Source organism: Sus scrofa, chromosome 16 (genome assembly GCF_054392235.1).
Source record: "Sus scrofa isolate SSC_HxYL_T2T_F1_AM1 chromosome 16, Sscrofa_HxYL_maternal_Yorkshire_Landrace_v2.0, whole genome shotgun sequence".
Classification (NCBI taxonomy): domain Eukaryota; kingdom Metazoa; phylum Chordata; class Mammalia; order Artiodactyla; family Suidae; genus Sus; species Sus scrofa.
In genome coordinates this window covers 88,818,035-88,834,911 of record NC_139398.1, presented here as the reverse complement: position 1 = coordinate 88,834,911, position 16,877 = coordinate 88,818,035, and the positions used below count along the sequence as shown (strand labels likewise).

The 16,877-nt window shown below is 51.5% G+C and overlaps 1 protein-coding gene across 5 annotated transcripts in view; it reads right to left on the bottom strand.

The window, feature by feature from the left end:
• LOC146395711 (uncharacterized) overlaps positions 1-16,877 on the bottom strand; it is a 182,964-nt gene that overhangs the window by 10,831 nt on the left and 155,256 nt on the right. The window contains exons 2-4 of one of the 5 annotated variants that reach the window (XR_014831063.1): positions 16,126-16,233; positions 15,324-15,629; positions 10,000-10,136 (exon numbers count right to left, since the gene is read on the bottom strand). The exons of 2 other annotated variants lie outside the window; for them this stretch is intronic. Coding sequence is in view for 1 of the 3 variants with exons in the window: in XM_085001987.1 (XP_084858113.1) it covers positions 15,324-15,629; positions 16,126-16,233 (414 nt within the window). In the remaining 2 variants the exon portion in view is untranslated. Of the gene's footprint in view, positions 1-550; positions 2,516-9,999; positions 10,137-15,323; positions 15,630-16,125; positions 16,234-16,877 lie in introns of those variants that run through there. 2 more of the 5 variants (XM_085001987.1, XR_014831062.1) reach the window with 2 other exon arrangements.

Below are 16,877 nucleotides of genomic sequence, written 5' to 3'. Positions count from 1 at the left end.
CCACCCGCATGTCTGGGACCTCAGCTAGGCAGGTGGGTATGGCTGGAGGCCTCTGCACGTTCCCTCCCCCTCCCCCACACAGCTGGCAGCCTTCTGAGCTCACAGTCATGTTCAGATTTCAGGCCTTGTCCTGGGGACCCGAGTCTCTTTCTAGGTGCCCTGAAACATTCCCTAGAGAAACTGTGGCCCTTGTAAAGATCTCATCTTGGACGTTTGGCCACGCTCTCTTGCTGGAAGGGCACAGGGGCCACCCAGGTTCAAGGGCAAGTGTGTAAACCCCAATTCTCCATGGAAGGACTGGAGAGCAGTGTTTACAGCTGTCCCTCTGTCACTCTAGCCGTGTGTCCATGTGCCTGTCTGTTAGGATGTGATGAATGGTCTCTCTGTGTAGCCTGGCATATCCAGGGGGTGCACCTGCTTCAGGGCTCTGGGTTCACCGCAGACTTGGGGGGGTGAGGGTCTCTCCACCAAGAATGCCTCCTCCTGTCAGAACACAGGGGTCCCCTGAGCTTCACCATGATAATTCTCAAGGGAGAATAGAACCCTTTCACGAAGTTATATTGATCCATTTTTATTGGCCAACTTCTACTCTCTGCCATGATGAAACAGGAGGATAATTGGCCCAAATCCCAGAGCTCCCACGTCTTTCCTCCTCAAGTTCTGGGGATGATGGATGAGCTGGGACGACAGTGCCAAGCTGGTGATGGATGTTTACTAACTCAGAGGCCCAGCCCCGACCCCCAGGGCCTGAGCCAATCACGGACAGGCTCACTCTGTCCAAGTGACCCTCTACTGCCCTGTCTCCCTGGAGACTGCAGGTTCCTGGGGGCAACGGACCTGGCATTTGGATGTGCACCCTCAGCCTGCCACCCTAGGACCTGCCAGGTGTGGCCTGCTCAGCAAAGGCTTCTCCTGTGACAGGCACCCCCTTGGTGTGGCCAGCGTGCAAGGAGACACAGGAAAAGCGTTCTCTGGGCTTGGGGACGGTGGTTTCGGAAGCACAGGCCAGTCACACCACCTGGTTGCCTGGAGTCCCCGGGTCATCAGACACCCCCAGCTCCACCCCCTGACTCTGGGGCTCCGCCTCCCCGTCCCTTCCTCATCCTCCAGGGTCCAGTCACCTTCTCAAGGTCCCTCAGAGCCTGGCCCATGAGCAGACATTTGCTGTAAAGTCAAGATGCTTCCAGATGCAGTGAGAGGTCCTGACGGTACCAGGAAGAGGGGTTCGGAGCTATGAGGGGTTCAGACAAGGGAAGGGCTGCCCTCCAGCCTGGACCCAGGTGGGCCAAGCAAAGGGAGAACTTCCCCACCCCGGCAGCTCCGCCCAGAAACGTCTCTGTGCAGGAAAAGCCCAGACCTCTTTTCAGAGGTGGCGGGATTGGGGGGGGGTTGATGCTGGGGAGGTCGACCAGATCACCCAAAGCACAGAGGCTCTGCGATGACAGTTTAGGCAGCGGAGGCCCTGGCACCAGCCTCTGGGTGTCCTGGGAGGTGTCACTGCAGCCTCTGACTCGGCCTCCTCAAGGCACAACCTCACGGAACTGGGATGGGACAAAGGACAATAGGGAACGAGGCTGGTACTGAGTGCGAGTTTTACTGAAGCCATCCCTGGAGTTAATGCCCCTAATATGCTGGGGCGGGACCCAGGCACCTTCCCATCCCGCGGCTACCGCCCCACGCGGCCCCGCTCAGCAAAGGTCTGCTGAACCCAAGCTGGTGACCTTCCCACCCAAGGGTCGCGGTGGGGGGGCCAGAGGCGCGGTTTGTGCTCAGGGGGCCCCAAAGCCCGCCCCGCTTGCTCGCGCTGGAAGCATCCTCCACGCACCGCAGTGCAGAACAGACTTGCTCCTCCAGAATCACAGCTCCCAGGCTTCAGATGGCAGGAGTCGGGCTTGACCTGAGATGTTTCAGGAAACTGGCAAGGCTATGACGAGAAAGGCATCGCGCGGTCAGGCTGCTCCCGGCGGCCGTTCCCTGGCTCCCTGGATGGCCTCACTGCCACCTGCTCACCTGGCCACGCAATCCTCCCATCACAGGGCTTCACCAGCAGCCACCTCCAGGCCTGCCCCCCCCCCCCGGCCGCTGCTTTCCCTGGTTACCAGGGAGCCATCCGGACACCCAGGCCCCTGTAACTGGGAGCCTCCTCCTGCCCCTGGGGTATGAGGTTCCTCCCAAGGTTCGATGCACATGGCAGGTGGGCTGTCGTTACCCCAGGACTTTTGCTTCAGACAAGGTCCCCTGCCTAATAAACTACTGGTGTCTCTGTTGCTGTCTCTGGGCTCCTTCTTCATTCTAGCAGCTGGGCGATGACAAGACTTGCAGGCCTGTGGGGTGCAGTCCAATGGGCATTTACTAAAAATTCAAATAATACAAATGCTTATATCTTCATTTTCAAAGGTTATGGTTTGATTTGTTTTCACTGAATACATCATGTATTTCATGTATACATTTATCGTTTGGGTTTTTTGTTTTTGTCTTCTGACTTTCGCTGTCTGTTTTTAAAATGTCACCCAACCTGTAACAAAAAATAAACCTCCGTTATCTGCCAACTATATTTTCAGGGACGCCTCTGGTTCCGCAGCCCAGCACACAGGTGACACGCCTAGGGCTGTCTACTTGCATGTGTAGGGGAAGCACGGACCGACCCCTCTGTGCCTCGGCATCAAATTTGTCACGTGTAACTTTTGGGAGGGAAATCTTTTTCTTGCTCTGAAGAGAACCTTTGATATGTCGGCTGGCCTTCGGTCTGGGACTTGACCGGGAGGGTGCAGACAGACCTTTGCCGATGCCCAGAGTCAGCGATGTTTGTAAAGCGCCTCCCCCACCCCCTTGGCCCTTCATCAACGTTTTCATGTTTTGCTGTTTCTATCAACTGACTCTGAACTTTTCGCTCCTTTTTCCTGCTTTTCTTTCAGAAAATTGTGGGCGTGTAGCTTGTGGGGCTGAAGACAGGAGCAGCCAGCTGTTAGGAGCCAGTGAGGCTGAGGCCACAGTGTCCCTGGCAACTGCCCAGCCTTGACCAGTTCCCCCCAAGGTCAGCAGCTCACTTGCAGGCAAGGGTCAAAATTTTTTTTTTTTAATCTTTCACTTCACTATTGTAAATGTGTTTGCCTGCTCTTTTCTCTTGTTTAATAATAGTAATAATAAAAAGTTTCTATTTGGAAAAGGAGCTTTGAAATGATGGCTTTACTTTACAAAGAATGCCCAGAAGCCCCCTTTCTGCAGGCCTGCAGCCGTGACAAGTGCTATTAATCTGCCCCCCAAGCCTTGTTGTCACGGCATCGGGATGAGAATGCGCGGCTGCGGAGGTTTCTGCCCTCACGGGAGGTCAGGGCCGGCGGCTCACAAAGCCCTGGGCTGCATATGCCTCTGGCCTTTCTCTGCGGAGAATGCCTGGCCAACCCCTCCCCTGCTCGGAGCCCTCTCCCCGTGCATCCTCGCAAGTCTGTGGACCAGGAAACCGGCAGGTCTCCCCCCGCCCACCCCGCCTTGAACTCCCTGCACAGCCAGCTGGCAGGTGGACGGAGAGGGGACCTCGCCCCACTCTGAGCTCAGAGGTCCCCCTGCCTTCCACGGTGTCCTGTGGTTTCCCTCTTTTTCTTCTTTTTTTCCAAATTTAATTCTATTTATATTTATGTATTTATTTTTGTCTTTTTAGGGCTACGCCCTCGGCATATGGAGGTTCCCAGGCTAGGGGGCTGAATCGGAGCTATAGCCGCCCGCCTACACAACAGCCACAGCAACTCGGGATTTGAGCCACATCTGCGACCTACGCCACAGCTCACGGCAACACCAGATCCTTAACCCACTGAGCGAGGCCAGGGATCGAACCTACACCCTCATGAATGCTAGTCAGATTTGTTTCCGCTAAGCCACGGCGGGAACTCCTCTTTTTATTTCCTAAACTCATGAAATACATGATTTAAAATCCATTATATCCACAGAGAGGCTCCAAGGTGAGCCCGTTAGGAACCATGGTCACTTCTAGCTTCCTCCATCCACCCCCCAATGCTTGGTGGTCTTTGGGAGCTGCAAACACTCCAAAACCTTTGTTCTGGAAACAAAGAAACTCCGATTTCTCTCTTTCCACCAGCCCCGACTTTTCCCTGGGAGGGTCAGGCACCACCTCCTGCACCTTCACCTTCGGAAGAGATTCGCTTTCTAGCCTCATCCATCAGCCCCTCACGTGATTCGGGAAAGAGGGTGACGGGTAGCAAAGGGAAGGAAGAGCAGCTGGTGGACCGCAGACATTCTGACCGACGGAGAACCTGCGAAGGGAGCTGGGCCCGTCTCGTTTTCCAACAGTCCCATTATGTCAACTATTTGTTACAAGGATTGAAAGAGAGGTTGCAGACTGGCGCTGTCTCTTTCCACAGCAGCACAGCCTGCGGAGGGTTACGCAGGACGCCTGCAAGTGCAGGCAGCTCCCCAGCCCGACAGCAAGAAGGAATTCCGAGGGAGAAGAGCAGGGGCTGAGGGAGCTGGCCCTCTGGAGGACTTCAGGGAGGCCTGTGTGTGCTCCAGGTGCAAAGTGGACCCACAGGAACAGGAGCTGCCTGCGTGCAACCAGGCTGGGGCCAGGCCAGGGGCTGCACCCCGAGGAAGGACAGCACTGCCTCGTGGGCGCCACCAAATTAACTGAAGAACCGGTAGGACGTTTCCAACAAGAGCAAACATGCCTTAGATGCTGACAGATCCTGGGGACACTGAGCCCACGGGGACAGTGCCACTGGCAGTGGTGACGCGCAGTCCCAGGTGCTCCTCTGCCTCATTAGGTCAGTTTGCCATTTAGCCATAATGTCCCTGGAAGGCCAAGCAAGTCACTGAGTTGCAGGTGGAATCAAAGCGGTGAGTGGTCCCCAGGGAGAGGGACCTCACGCCTCTGCCTCGGGCCCTTGTTTGGGGTCCTGACAGTGACAGGATCCCGCTGCTCGGCCCAGCACTTGTATGATTTTAAAAACGGCAAGTCTTGCGTCCTGGGACGTCTCCCACCCAGTCCCCACAAAACTAGGATAGTTGGTCAACCCTAACTTGGAAATGTTAAGGTCCAGCCACAATGGACACAGAGTCACAGGGCATCAAAACCAATGTCATAGAAACCCTTTGGCACAAATAAAGGAGTCTTAGCCTGCTGTTCCAGATAGAGCCACGAGAGGGCAGCAGAGGAACGTCACTGTAACCTGGCCTGAGGCGGCCAAGGTTAAAATCCCACCTCTGGGGTCCAGGGCTTTTCTATGGGCAGGATGGTGAATTCCCGTTTACTCTCCTGTAGTGTAACATCTTAATCGTCGTCTATCATCAGATATTTCAGGACTATCTTTAATGTTGAGAAAACATGTCAGCAGCAGGTAAAATTTGCACCCGAAGTTCCCAAGCAGAGGTCATCCATTGTGAGGACTTGCTCGGCTGCGGCTCTCACAGTCTGTTCTAAGTCAGAAAACTGAAGAGCAATGGTGGAGGCTGTGGAAATGCCCTTTGCTCAGGAATACTCCTGGGTTGCAATATTTGACTATCCATTTGGTTATTACGGAAAATTCTTACCTTAAGTGAAGGTTGCTGCCCTAATAGTCTATTCTGTGTGTTTCTTCCTCTGGCGATGGGCCTTGTGCTGGACCTTAATATCCTGAGGTCTGGCCAAGTGCACAAGTATTGTTAAAAGACACATGGTTTACGACGGTCATGCACTATGATCTCGGGCGGTTAATCCCAGACGTCCCAAGATTGTCGACATCCGCAAATCAATCAATGGATACGCCACATTACAAATCAAAGAATAAAGCCAAACAATCCTCTCAACAGGTGCACAGAAGGCTTTGACAGCACTGAACATCCGTCGATGGTAACATTTTACAGACAGTGGGCATCGAGGGGACATACCATGAGAAAGGCCACATGTGACAAGCCCACAGCTAACATCGTAATCAATGGTGAAAAGCCAGGGGACCTTTAAGATCCAGAATAAAACAAGGATGGATGCCCACTCTCGCCACTTTTATTCAACATAACATTGGAAGTCCTTGCCAGAGAAATCAGAAAATGAACAAAAATCAAATCCAAACTGGAAAGGAAGAAGTAAAAATGTCACTGTTTGCAGGTGACATAATACTTTACACAGGAAATCCTAAGGTTGCCACCAGAAAACTTCCAGCGCTCATCAATTAATTCAATAAAGTTGCAGGATAAAAGTTAATATACAGAAATCTGTTGCATTTCTATATGCTAACAATGATCTATCAGAAAGAGAAATTAAGAAAGCATTCCCATTTACCATTGCATCAAAAAGAAGACCTAGGGAACAAACATACCTAAGGAGATAAAAGACCTGTTTAGAAAACCCTAAGAAGCCGATGAAGGAAACTGAAGGGGACACAAACGGATGGAGAGATATACCATGTTCTTGGACTGCAAGAATCAATGTTCAACCCTAGGTGCTCTACCGATGCCATGCAATCCCTATCCAAATGCCAGTGACAGTTTTCACTGAACTAGAACAAAAAATTTTTAAATTTGTATAGAAAACAAAAGACCCCCAAATAACAAAAAAATATATATTGAAAAAGAAGAATAGAGCTGAAGGAATCACAGTCCCTAGCTTCAGAATATACTACAAAGCTACAACAATGAAAACGGTATGGTAGAGACACAAAAAACAGACACATAGACCAAGGGAAAAGCATAGAAAGCACAGAAATAAACCTAGACACTTGGGGTCAATTAATCTCCTGCAGAGGAAGCAAGAATATAACATGGAACTGGGAGTTTGTGGTTAATAGATGCAAACTATTGCATTTAGAGTGGGTAAGCAACGAGATCCTGTGGTATAGCACAGGGAACTATATCTAGTCACTTGTGATGGAACATGATGGAAGATAGTGTGAAAAAAAGAATATTAATATATATGTGTCACTGGGTCACTTTGCTGTACAGTGGAAACTGACAGAACACTGCAAATCAACTAAAAGCGGAAAAATAAAAATCACTTAAAATTTTCAAAAATAAAACCTCTTTTAAAATATATACAATGGAGAAATGACAGTCTCTTCAATACGTGATGCTGGGAAAATAGGACAGCTACATGTAAAAGAATGAAATTACAACATTCTCTACCATCATATGCAAAAATAAACTCAAAGTGGATTAAAGACCCAAATATAAGGCCAGAGACCATAAAACACAGGCAGTACACACTTAAGACATAAATCTTAGCAACATTTTTTTGGATCTGTCTCCTAAGGCAAGGGAAACAAAAGCAAAAAGCAAACAAGTTGGACCGAATTAAACTTAAAGTCTTTCTTTTGAAAGCAAAGGAAACTATCGACAAAACAAAAAGACAACGTATGAATGGACGAAAATATCGGCAAATCGTATAACCAATGAGGGGTTCATATATATAAACAGTCCATACACTCAACATCAGAAAAGCAAAGAACCCCATGTAAAAATGGGCGGAAGAACTGAATAGACATTTTTCCAAAGAGGAAAGGCAGGTGGCCAACAGGTCGATGACAAGATGTTCAAGATCGCTGGTCATCAGGGAATGCGAATCAAAACCACAGTGGGTAACCTCATTCTCAAACCTGCGAGAATGGCTGCCATCAGATTGACCACAAATGACCAATGTTGACAAGGATGTGGAGAAAGAGGAACCCTTCCTGTTGGTAGGAATGTAAATTGTTCCAGCCCTTGTGGAAAATTATATGTGGATATATCTCAAACAAACTAAAAATAGAACTACCATACGATTCAGCAGTTTCACTCCTGGGAACATATTTGAAAAAAAAAAAAAAACCTTAATTCAAAGAGAGACAGACACCCCAATGTTCAGAGCAGCACTATTTACAATAGCCAAGATATGGAAACGACCTGAATGTCCATTGACAAATGAACCGATAAGGAAGATGTGGTATATACATACCATGGAATATTACTCAGCCTTAAAAAAGAATAAAATTTGCCATTTGTGGCAACACGCAGCTTGGAGGGTATTAGGCTAAATGAAATAAGCCAGACAGAGAGATGCAAATCCTATATGATATCACATGTGTGGAATCTAAAAAATTAAAATGAAATAGTGACCATAACCAAAAAAAAAATAGACTCACAAATCTGGAGAACTTTACGGTTACAGGTGGGGGGAGGGAAGAGGAGAAGGACAAGATGGGGAGGGAGTAAGAAGTACAAACTACTCCGTGGAAAATAAGATGCCAGGATGTATCATACAACACAGGGAACACAGCCAATATTCTATAATAACTATAAATGGAGTAAAAGCTTTGGAAATTGTGAATCACTATATTACACACCTGTAACATATATAATATTGCAGGGCAAGTATAAATCCACGAAAAAATTAAAATAACATAAAGTAATCTCTTTTAGAAAGAAACAGTTTACCTGCCCAACACTAATCCGTTCTGAGCTTTCATTACTGTCCTTGAAGCCAATTTGTGGGCGTAAGCAGATGGTGACCATTCAAATTGGCCCTTCTCATTCTAGCAATGAAATTTCATCTACTTAATTGATCAAATCTGGTTCGTGCCCTGATTTGATAGACTTGTATCCATCAGTAAACATTGTGATACTTGAAAAAAGTAAAAAAAGAGCATGCCACGTCTGTGTCTGCGAGACGTCCACAAAGTCCGATCTCCTGATGTTTCTCAGAGCAAAGTCCTCATTGAAATTGTTTACTGTGTTTGAAGGGTGACATCTTGTACTTGGGCAGAAATGACATTCCACGATTTTGGAAAAGATGCACCTACATGCCGTGTTTTTATCTGGATTGTGGAGACAAGGCAGGCTCTTAGAAGTCCCAGGATGGTTCAAGGTTGGGAGAGGCCCAGGGTTATTTAATCAAGGCTGCTCCACCCTCTAGGGTGCAGACGTCACGTCAGGAGGAGGTGATGCACCACGGGCAGGACATCAGGCTTCAGCTGGAGCCACGTCGGCCCTGGTACCGTCCCACATGCTTGAACAGTCGCCTCCTTGTGTCCTGAGACCTGCACAGAGGCAGGTGCCCACAGCTGAGGTGGGGGAAGCTCTAGGAGTGGGTGTCTGACCCAGGTTCCCCCCTCCACAGCCCTGCTTCTGCAAAGACACAGCCCCGGTGCAGCACACACCTGCCGGGGCCGAGTTCTAGAGACGAGCACCTGCGCCCAGGGAAGCCCCCGCAGGTGAGCCTGCATCCCGGCATCAGAGAGCACCGCAGGCAGCTAAAGCGGGGGTCTGTCCTAAGAGCTTTAGAGACCAGGGCTCCTCTCACTTCACTCAGTGGTTCCACAGGGGCGCCTGGCATGGGGTTGGCACTTGAGGACCTGCTGAATGGATGGTCCCCAAGAAGGTTTAGTCTTTGTTTTATTCCCTTTCGCAATATCAGACGCCACTAGCTTCCCATGGCTGCCCTAACAAATTGCCATCATCTGCGTGGCTTTAAACAACAGAAATGCCTTCCCTCGCAGTCCTGGAGCCAGAAGTCCAAGGTCAAGGTGTTGGAAGGGCCCCTCCCCCGAGCCTTCGGGGAGCATCCATCCCGCCTCTTCCAGCTGCGGGCGTTGCTGCCTGTCCTCGGGTCTCCGGGCTCGGGGCCTCATCCTCCAACCTCTACTTCTCCTGTCACCTGGCATGTTGTCCTGCCATGTCTCCCTATGTCCAAATCTGTCTCTCCTAAGGACACTGTCATTGGACCAATCCCACTCTGACCCAGTGTGGCCTCACCCCAGTCCTTACTCCAACTGCACCTGCAGACCCTATGTCCAAATAAGGTCCCCTTCCAAGGTTCCAGGGAGGGTGGCCCTGGGAACCCCGCTGTTGAATGCACCAAAACCTCGGAACCATAGCATCTCTGGATGCTGACCTTGCAGCTCTTATTAAGTGTTTTGCTGGTGTTTTCACATGTTATTCCCAGTAACCCCTAGTGAGGCAGGTGCTATTACTATCACTCCCATTTTACAGGTAGAAAAACCGAGACAATGGAGTTCCTGCCGTGGCTCAGTGGCAACGAACCTGACTAGTATCCATGAGGACGTGGGTTCGATCCCTGGCCTTGCTTAGTGGGTTAAAAATCCGTCATTGCTGTAGCTGTGATGAGGGCTGGCAGCTACAGCTCCGATTTGACCCCTAACCTGGGAACCTCCATATGCCTAAAAAGACCAAAGAAAGAAAAAAAAAAATGAGAAAGAAAAACTGAAACAAGTTATGTCACGTGTCCAAGGTCTCAAAGCTAAAAGGCGACCCTCCCGGGGCTGGCACCCCCGTGGACACAAGGCACTGGACCCTTCTGAGCAGCAGGTGAAGCTGCCCACGTGATGCCATCCCAGGCCGACTCTCCCACACTCAGCTCTGCTGGGAAATGCTCTGACACCTTCAACAAATCGGTAGAATGGAGGGAAACTGTGACTGCTTTAAAAACGCTGGAATGTCCAGAAAATGAAGATGGGGAAAGAACCGGACCAGCTGTTAACCTCCACGCGTCCGTCCGTCCCTCCGTAAGCTCCTTGGCCTGCCCCACGCCCCAGGAGGTCCTCACTAATCTTAGATTCCTCTAAGCACCAAAAGTGAGGTCTCGGAAACCTCCCAGCCTGTACTTTGGAGGAGCGTAAATGATACAAGGGGGATAAGACAGATGATACAGACGTTGAGGTCCCCACGGGCTTCCTGACCAGGAGGTTCACGGGCATCTAGGTGACAGGTGTAGCCCCACCACCACCAAGCGCCACCAGCTCACAGGCGCGGCAGTGTCAGACCTAAATGAAGACCCCCTGTTAGGGGCTGCCTTGATGTCTGCGGACACTGGGAGGCCCTGGGTGTCCTCGCCACACACACACACACACACACACACACACACACACACACACCCACTCTGCTCCCTGGACAAGCGCTTTAGCCCGCAGCCCCTGACACCAGGGACCAGGCGCAGTGTCTGCCTCCCTTGGAGGAGTGGGTCCTGCCAGCCCACGAAATTATCCGGCAAGCCAATCGCATCTTCCCCAGAAACCAGAGGTCCCCTCGCCCTCTTGTTACCACGAAGCCTGTCCCCACGACCCCTCATCATTTGCGCTGCTGTGAGTGTGATCTCCGTGTGGCCCTGCACGGCCTGCAGGGGGGCATGTCCCAGCCCTGGCACGGGAGCCCCTGTGTCTAGTTAGCCGACACTAATCTCAGCTGCCCAGCGCTGGGCGTAGGGCGTCTTGCTGTCCCCGAACCCTTAGGTCCTCTCCTCGCCGAGGTCCTGCAGAAAGTCGCCACTGCCAGGCAGACGGCTCCGGGGAGAAACACCCACAAAGCAACGGAGATGTGAAAGGCAGGAGACAAGAGACAAGTGGGCCTGCGGAGCGCAGGCCGAGAGACGAGGCCTTGTCCCGGAGCGAAGCCCAGGGAAGGAGCGGCTGAAACGGCCGTGGAAGCGCAGAGGCGGGCCCGGGGCAGACGCGGGACGGGGGCGGCCTGGCGGGACACTGGGGTCACGGGGACAACGTAGGCTGGAGCTGAGGACGAGGAGCCAGTGAGGTCCTCCACTCTGGAGTCGGGTCCCAGCCTCGTGGTTTGGTGGGCACGTGCGAACGCAAGCTGCGGAGCCCACGGTTGGTGCAAGAATCGGTTTCAAGAGGCTCCCAGGGGCTGATGGAGAAGCACCTGTCAGCAGCTGTACGGTGTCCTGGCCTTCCTGGTATCAAGGAAGATACCGCGTGGACACTTACCCGAAACGTTTGCCTCCAGGCACCTTGCGTGGACGATGTGAATCACTAGCTTTCCCAAAACCGTTCAGGGGTTTTGGCTGCATGGACTCATTTTTGACAGAGCCATAGAGGTAACTTTTAAAAACCCATATGAGGAGTTCCCGTTGTGGCTCAGTGTGTTAAGACCCTACTAGTAGCCATGAGGAACCATGAGGTTGCGGGTTCGATCCCTGGCCTCGCTCTGTGGGTTAAGGATCTAGCATTGCCATGAGCTGTGGTGCAGACAGGAAGCTGCAGCTCTGATTCGACCCCTCACCTGGGAACCTCCATATGCTGCGGGTGTGCCCCTCAAAAGAAGAAGAAAAAGAGAAAAACAACCTATATGAATATCCACTCCCCCGAAGGGAGGCGAGGCGATTGCAATTTGGCAATTAAAAAAATACTTAATGGATGGACTGAAGCAAAGGAGAGAGGGGTCACGAGGCGTGAGGGCAGCGCGCTGGCTAAACCACGAGTGCACTAGCTGACGGGCGTCCTGTTAATATCACAGAAGAGCCAGGGTTCAAGGGGCTCGTATAACTGTCACCTCAAAAAAAGGCAGGACTTGATTCATGAATGAGTCAGGCTGTGAGTCCTTGATTCATATTCCGTGCATGACATTTGCCCATGTGTCTGTGCCAGTAATTTTAATGTAATAAGCCCATGTGTCAGGGGCCACTCGGATATGTTACAGCTGCAGCCTCCACCCCCCCACCAGCCCCCGCCCCGTGCCTTGGAAGGACTGGCTCCCCGCCCACCTTTCCCTCTGCCGCCCGCAGGGATGACCTGTGTTCGTGTTCACTGTGTGCGTGTGCCCTTCCGGGGGGGACATGTGGGTGCCTCCCTAGGTTGTGCCAGCTGTGATGGCCCACATTAGCTCTCAAGACTCTGACCATGGGCTTCAGCATCCTTGGGGACACCCCCATGCGGGGAAGAGAAACACTGAGCCTAGGAAGATACAGGAGGCCAGTGCATAGGCTACCTGAATTTCAGGCGGAAAATCAAATTATTCAAATGCAACATTGAAATCAGGCGTGACAAGGACAATTTGCTGATTGAATCCTTTTACAAAAGAGTATGTGACAGAGGGACAGTTTGGTTTGAATCCCAGAAAAGGCGCAGTATCGGCGAGGAATTAACACTAAGTCCACCGCCTAATTACCATCAGTGCGGACTCGCACGCCACGAAGAGGGTAACTTTAACAATAAATTACTTTCTCCTTTTACGGCCACACCTGCGGCATATGGAAGGTCCCAGGCGAGGAGCTGAAGGAGAGCTGCAGCTGCTGACCCATGCCACAGCCAGGGCAACACCAGATCCAAGTCGCATCTGCAACCGACACTGTAGCTTGTGCAACACTGGATCCTTAACCCACTGAGCGAGGCCAGGGATTGAACCTGCATCCTCATGGACCCTATGTCAAGTCCTTCACCCACTGAGCTACAGTGGGAACTCCGATAAATTCTCTTTTTCCCACCAAGTCAAAGAAAGAAAGAAACTTGGCCAAGATGAGAACTACGGGTTCCAAAACACCACCCAAGATTTGTGCCCTTGATAAATGGGTGTGGAAACTCAGAGAAGAAGGAATTAGGTGACACAGGAAGGTGTGGACCATCCCAAGGGGAATAGCCTGGTAGAAACAGCCATGGGCACAGACTGGTGCCAACCTCCTGACCACCAGACCACTGGCCTTCTGCCGCGTGCATTCATCCGTCCTTAGGGAGCAATTTCTGAGCAGATGTTTGTTTTCAACCTCGGTAACACGTGAATAAGGCTGCAGATCTTGACGATAACCGAGGTCAGTGTACATGGGAACTGGGTGTCCTTTATCCATGCAACCTCAGCAAGACGGCACTGCCTTGTCAGCTCCAACGACATGGGGACACCGGGTTCTGATGCGTGTAGTTTCATAGCCCGTGTGCACTCTCGGAGTTCTCCAGAGCGCCAGACTTCAGATCCAAACCCTCTCTGAGCTCAGCTGTCTTTCTCCATGATAACCGGGGGGCTTTGTTTGGTTTCTTGGATTAGCATTTTTACTGTCCATAGGAGTTTCCGATGTGGCTCAGTGGTAATGAACCCGACTAGCATTCATGAGGATGTGGGTTTGATCCCTGACTTTGCTCAGTGAGTTAAGGATCCTGCTTGTGGTGTAGGCCAGCAGCTGCAGCTCCGATTCGACTCCTAGCCTGGGAACCTCCATACGCCATAGGTGCAGCCCTAAAAAAAAAATTTTTTTTTTTTTTTTACTGTCCTATGAGAGTTTTTCATATATGCATTTTCAGCTCCTCCACTCTCCACACAGCCTCGAAGTATTTACTGCTGTCTACAGAGGGTCATTTCTGCCCTCTGGTGGACAGACTGTAAACGCTTGTGCCTGCTTGACTCGGTGTGGCGACCAAGTGGTGTTTTGATGCTTTTCTCACCTTCACCCTGAACACCTGCCCACCATCAGTTCCGTTCCGGGCCCTGAGCTCTCACAGGAGGTGTCCATACCATCGCCCAGACACCAGGAACGCAGAGCCCCTGGCCTCATCTTCGGGACTTGGTCCTGAGGCCCGCTTTCTGCACGGGAGCTCAGCCGAAGGGCTCTGATGTAGCAAGAGCGGGGTTTAAGAAGGTGAGAGAGAAGCGCGTCCAGCTTCTCACAAAGGAGGTAACTAGACAAGAGGAACTGACTTTTAGGAGGACAAGTGATCTTAGCCGGAGGCATAACAGTCAAATTTTAGACCAAAGGGGCAGCCTGAGCAAAGGAACACGGGCAAACGGAGGAGCAGGTGTATTTGTCCAATATTCACTCCTGAGGCTCGGGGGTGGAGGCCGGAGCTCCAGGCAGGGCAGTGACGAGGCCGTCGTCCGCCTCGGGGGCCTTGAGCTTCTGTCTGTGGCAGGAGAGGGGGTCAAGGTGGGATTCCAGCTTAGGTACATCCAGCCTGGCCCTTTGGGCCTAACGCACCAGAAGTTTCCTTGATGGCTATACGCTATTTTGTGTGGTCCTCTGCCATTCGCAGCTAAGACACAGGAAGCCGCGGAAGCCTTTGATGAGGGTGGGGACGTGGTCCCCCCTGCCTCTTGGAGCTGCCTTTCGCTGCTGTTGAAGGATCAGGGCTGGGAGGGCGAGGGGGATTCCGGACGTGGCGTGGAGACCACTGCAATGTGCCACATTTAGAGGCGGCTCTAAAATAGGACACGGGTAATGCAAACAGGAACAGAGAAGACTGAGGGAAGGAAACCAAGCTGGAGCCCAAAGGTGGAGAAGGAGGCGGGGTCTCTGATGCGGGTGAGTCACGGGGAAGGTGGACCTGCCTGGTCTCTGTTATTTGGAACTGGAGCTATTGCTGGCAGTTTAGGGTCCTGGTAAACACTGTGCCTCTGCTCGGGCTGAGTTCAGAGATAAGCGGGGGGTCAGTTAACTGCGGCGAGGTGAAGTGTGAGATTTATCATGAAACGGTCTATGGGGAGCTGGAGCTTAGAAGGCTGGTCCTGGGGCCTGTCTGAATGTCCCCCGCCTTGCAGGGCCCAGAGACGGTGAAACTCTGCCAACCCATCGGCCGCAAGGGAGGTGCCAGAGGAGCTGCAGCCTCACATTGTCTAATGTTTCGGCCCGAACTCACCAGCCAGGAGTGAGGGGGGGCCGAGCGAGGTCGGGAGAGGGGCTGCAAAGGGAACTCTGCGGTGGCAAAGCCAGGGGAGGTTTCCCATGACGAGGTCTGCTGCCCGGAGACCCTCAGAGCTGCAAGCGCAGCGCCCAGCAGATCCCTCTGAGCCCGCGTCCGATGTTCCTGGATGGAAGCGTGAACAAGGCACGTGCGTGTGTGCTGGATACACAAGGAGCAAAATCTCCAGACGGCAGAGACCTCACTGGTGGGACAGCCGTGGCCTGCGGGGCCCGAGGATGGAGCCTTCGGGATCTCTGCTGTCTAAAGCGAGGAATCGAGGAGGAGGTGCCCTTTAATGAGACCAAAGAAAGGTGACGTCCAAGGAGCGCTGGAAAGAGGAGGGTCCCCAAAGCCAGAGGGGACGCCCTGTGAGGCAGTCCATCGGGGCATGTGTGCAGTGAGAACTGTCCCCAGGGGCTGGCAGTATGGGCAGCGCACAGGTGATTCAGAGAAGCACCGGGGTTGGGTCCTTGCATCTGCCAGGCTGTAGGATCAAGGCGGGGTAACTCCTGACCGCTAAGTTGAGCAGAACCAGTTCCTATTGGGACACCCCCCCCCCATGAAAATACCTGCCCACCGGGTCTGCAGCATGATGCTGGGAGTTGCCTGCTGAATCCTCAGTGGTGGAGCTGAGGGTTGGCCAAGGTGCATCACCTCACAGCCCATGTTTTTGGCCAGAGGTCTCCAGTCTGTGCTCCCGGGAAAATCAAGGGTTCAGGGACACCCCCCACCCCGAGCCGGCAAATGGTCTGCCTACCCCCACTCCAGGCCGGACACGCTGAACCCTGACGTCCTGCCTTTTCATCAACACCTGACCTTCCACTTGAACGACAGCGTCCCGATCTTCCTTCAGGTTTGAAAAATTCTAGTGAAGATGGATAAAATGCCAAATAGATTTACTCTACATTTTTATTTCATCTTTTTTTATTTTTGGTAAATAAGCACATGAACCCAAAAGACTAATACTAAAAAACAACGATCAGAAGAACTCATAAAATTATGGTTTAGCATTAAGTTGGGCAGGTCCATAGTGTGCCTAAAAGACTGGCTGATGATGGCAAGTTAAAAAAAAAAAAGGCCACACAAGGGACCTGTATCTTTACTGCCAAACATCAGCTGAAATTATCTAAACATTACTCAGATTCTCTGCAAAGGATGTTCCTTATCAGCTAACATTTATATTTTCTGTCTACTTTTACATTTTATTGGTGCATTTAATTATTTGACCTGGAACATATTTTCTGGATATTACAAAGCTCCTTTGCTGTATGAAATATGGGATTGTGACAGAGATGCTGCGTTAGAATTTTACTTGAGTTGTAAAAAAGCTACTCTTCGCCTTTGTCTCATCAGGCTGCCTGTGACAAGAGGAACTGAAGAAGCGGCAGGACAGAGGCGGGAGTCCTCGGGAAGGGGCTGGGAGGAGCCAGGACTCCGCTAAAGGAAGGAAACAAGGCAGAGGGCGTTGGCTAGAGTTTGATGCCTCCAGAAAAGCAGGTGTCTTTTACA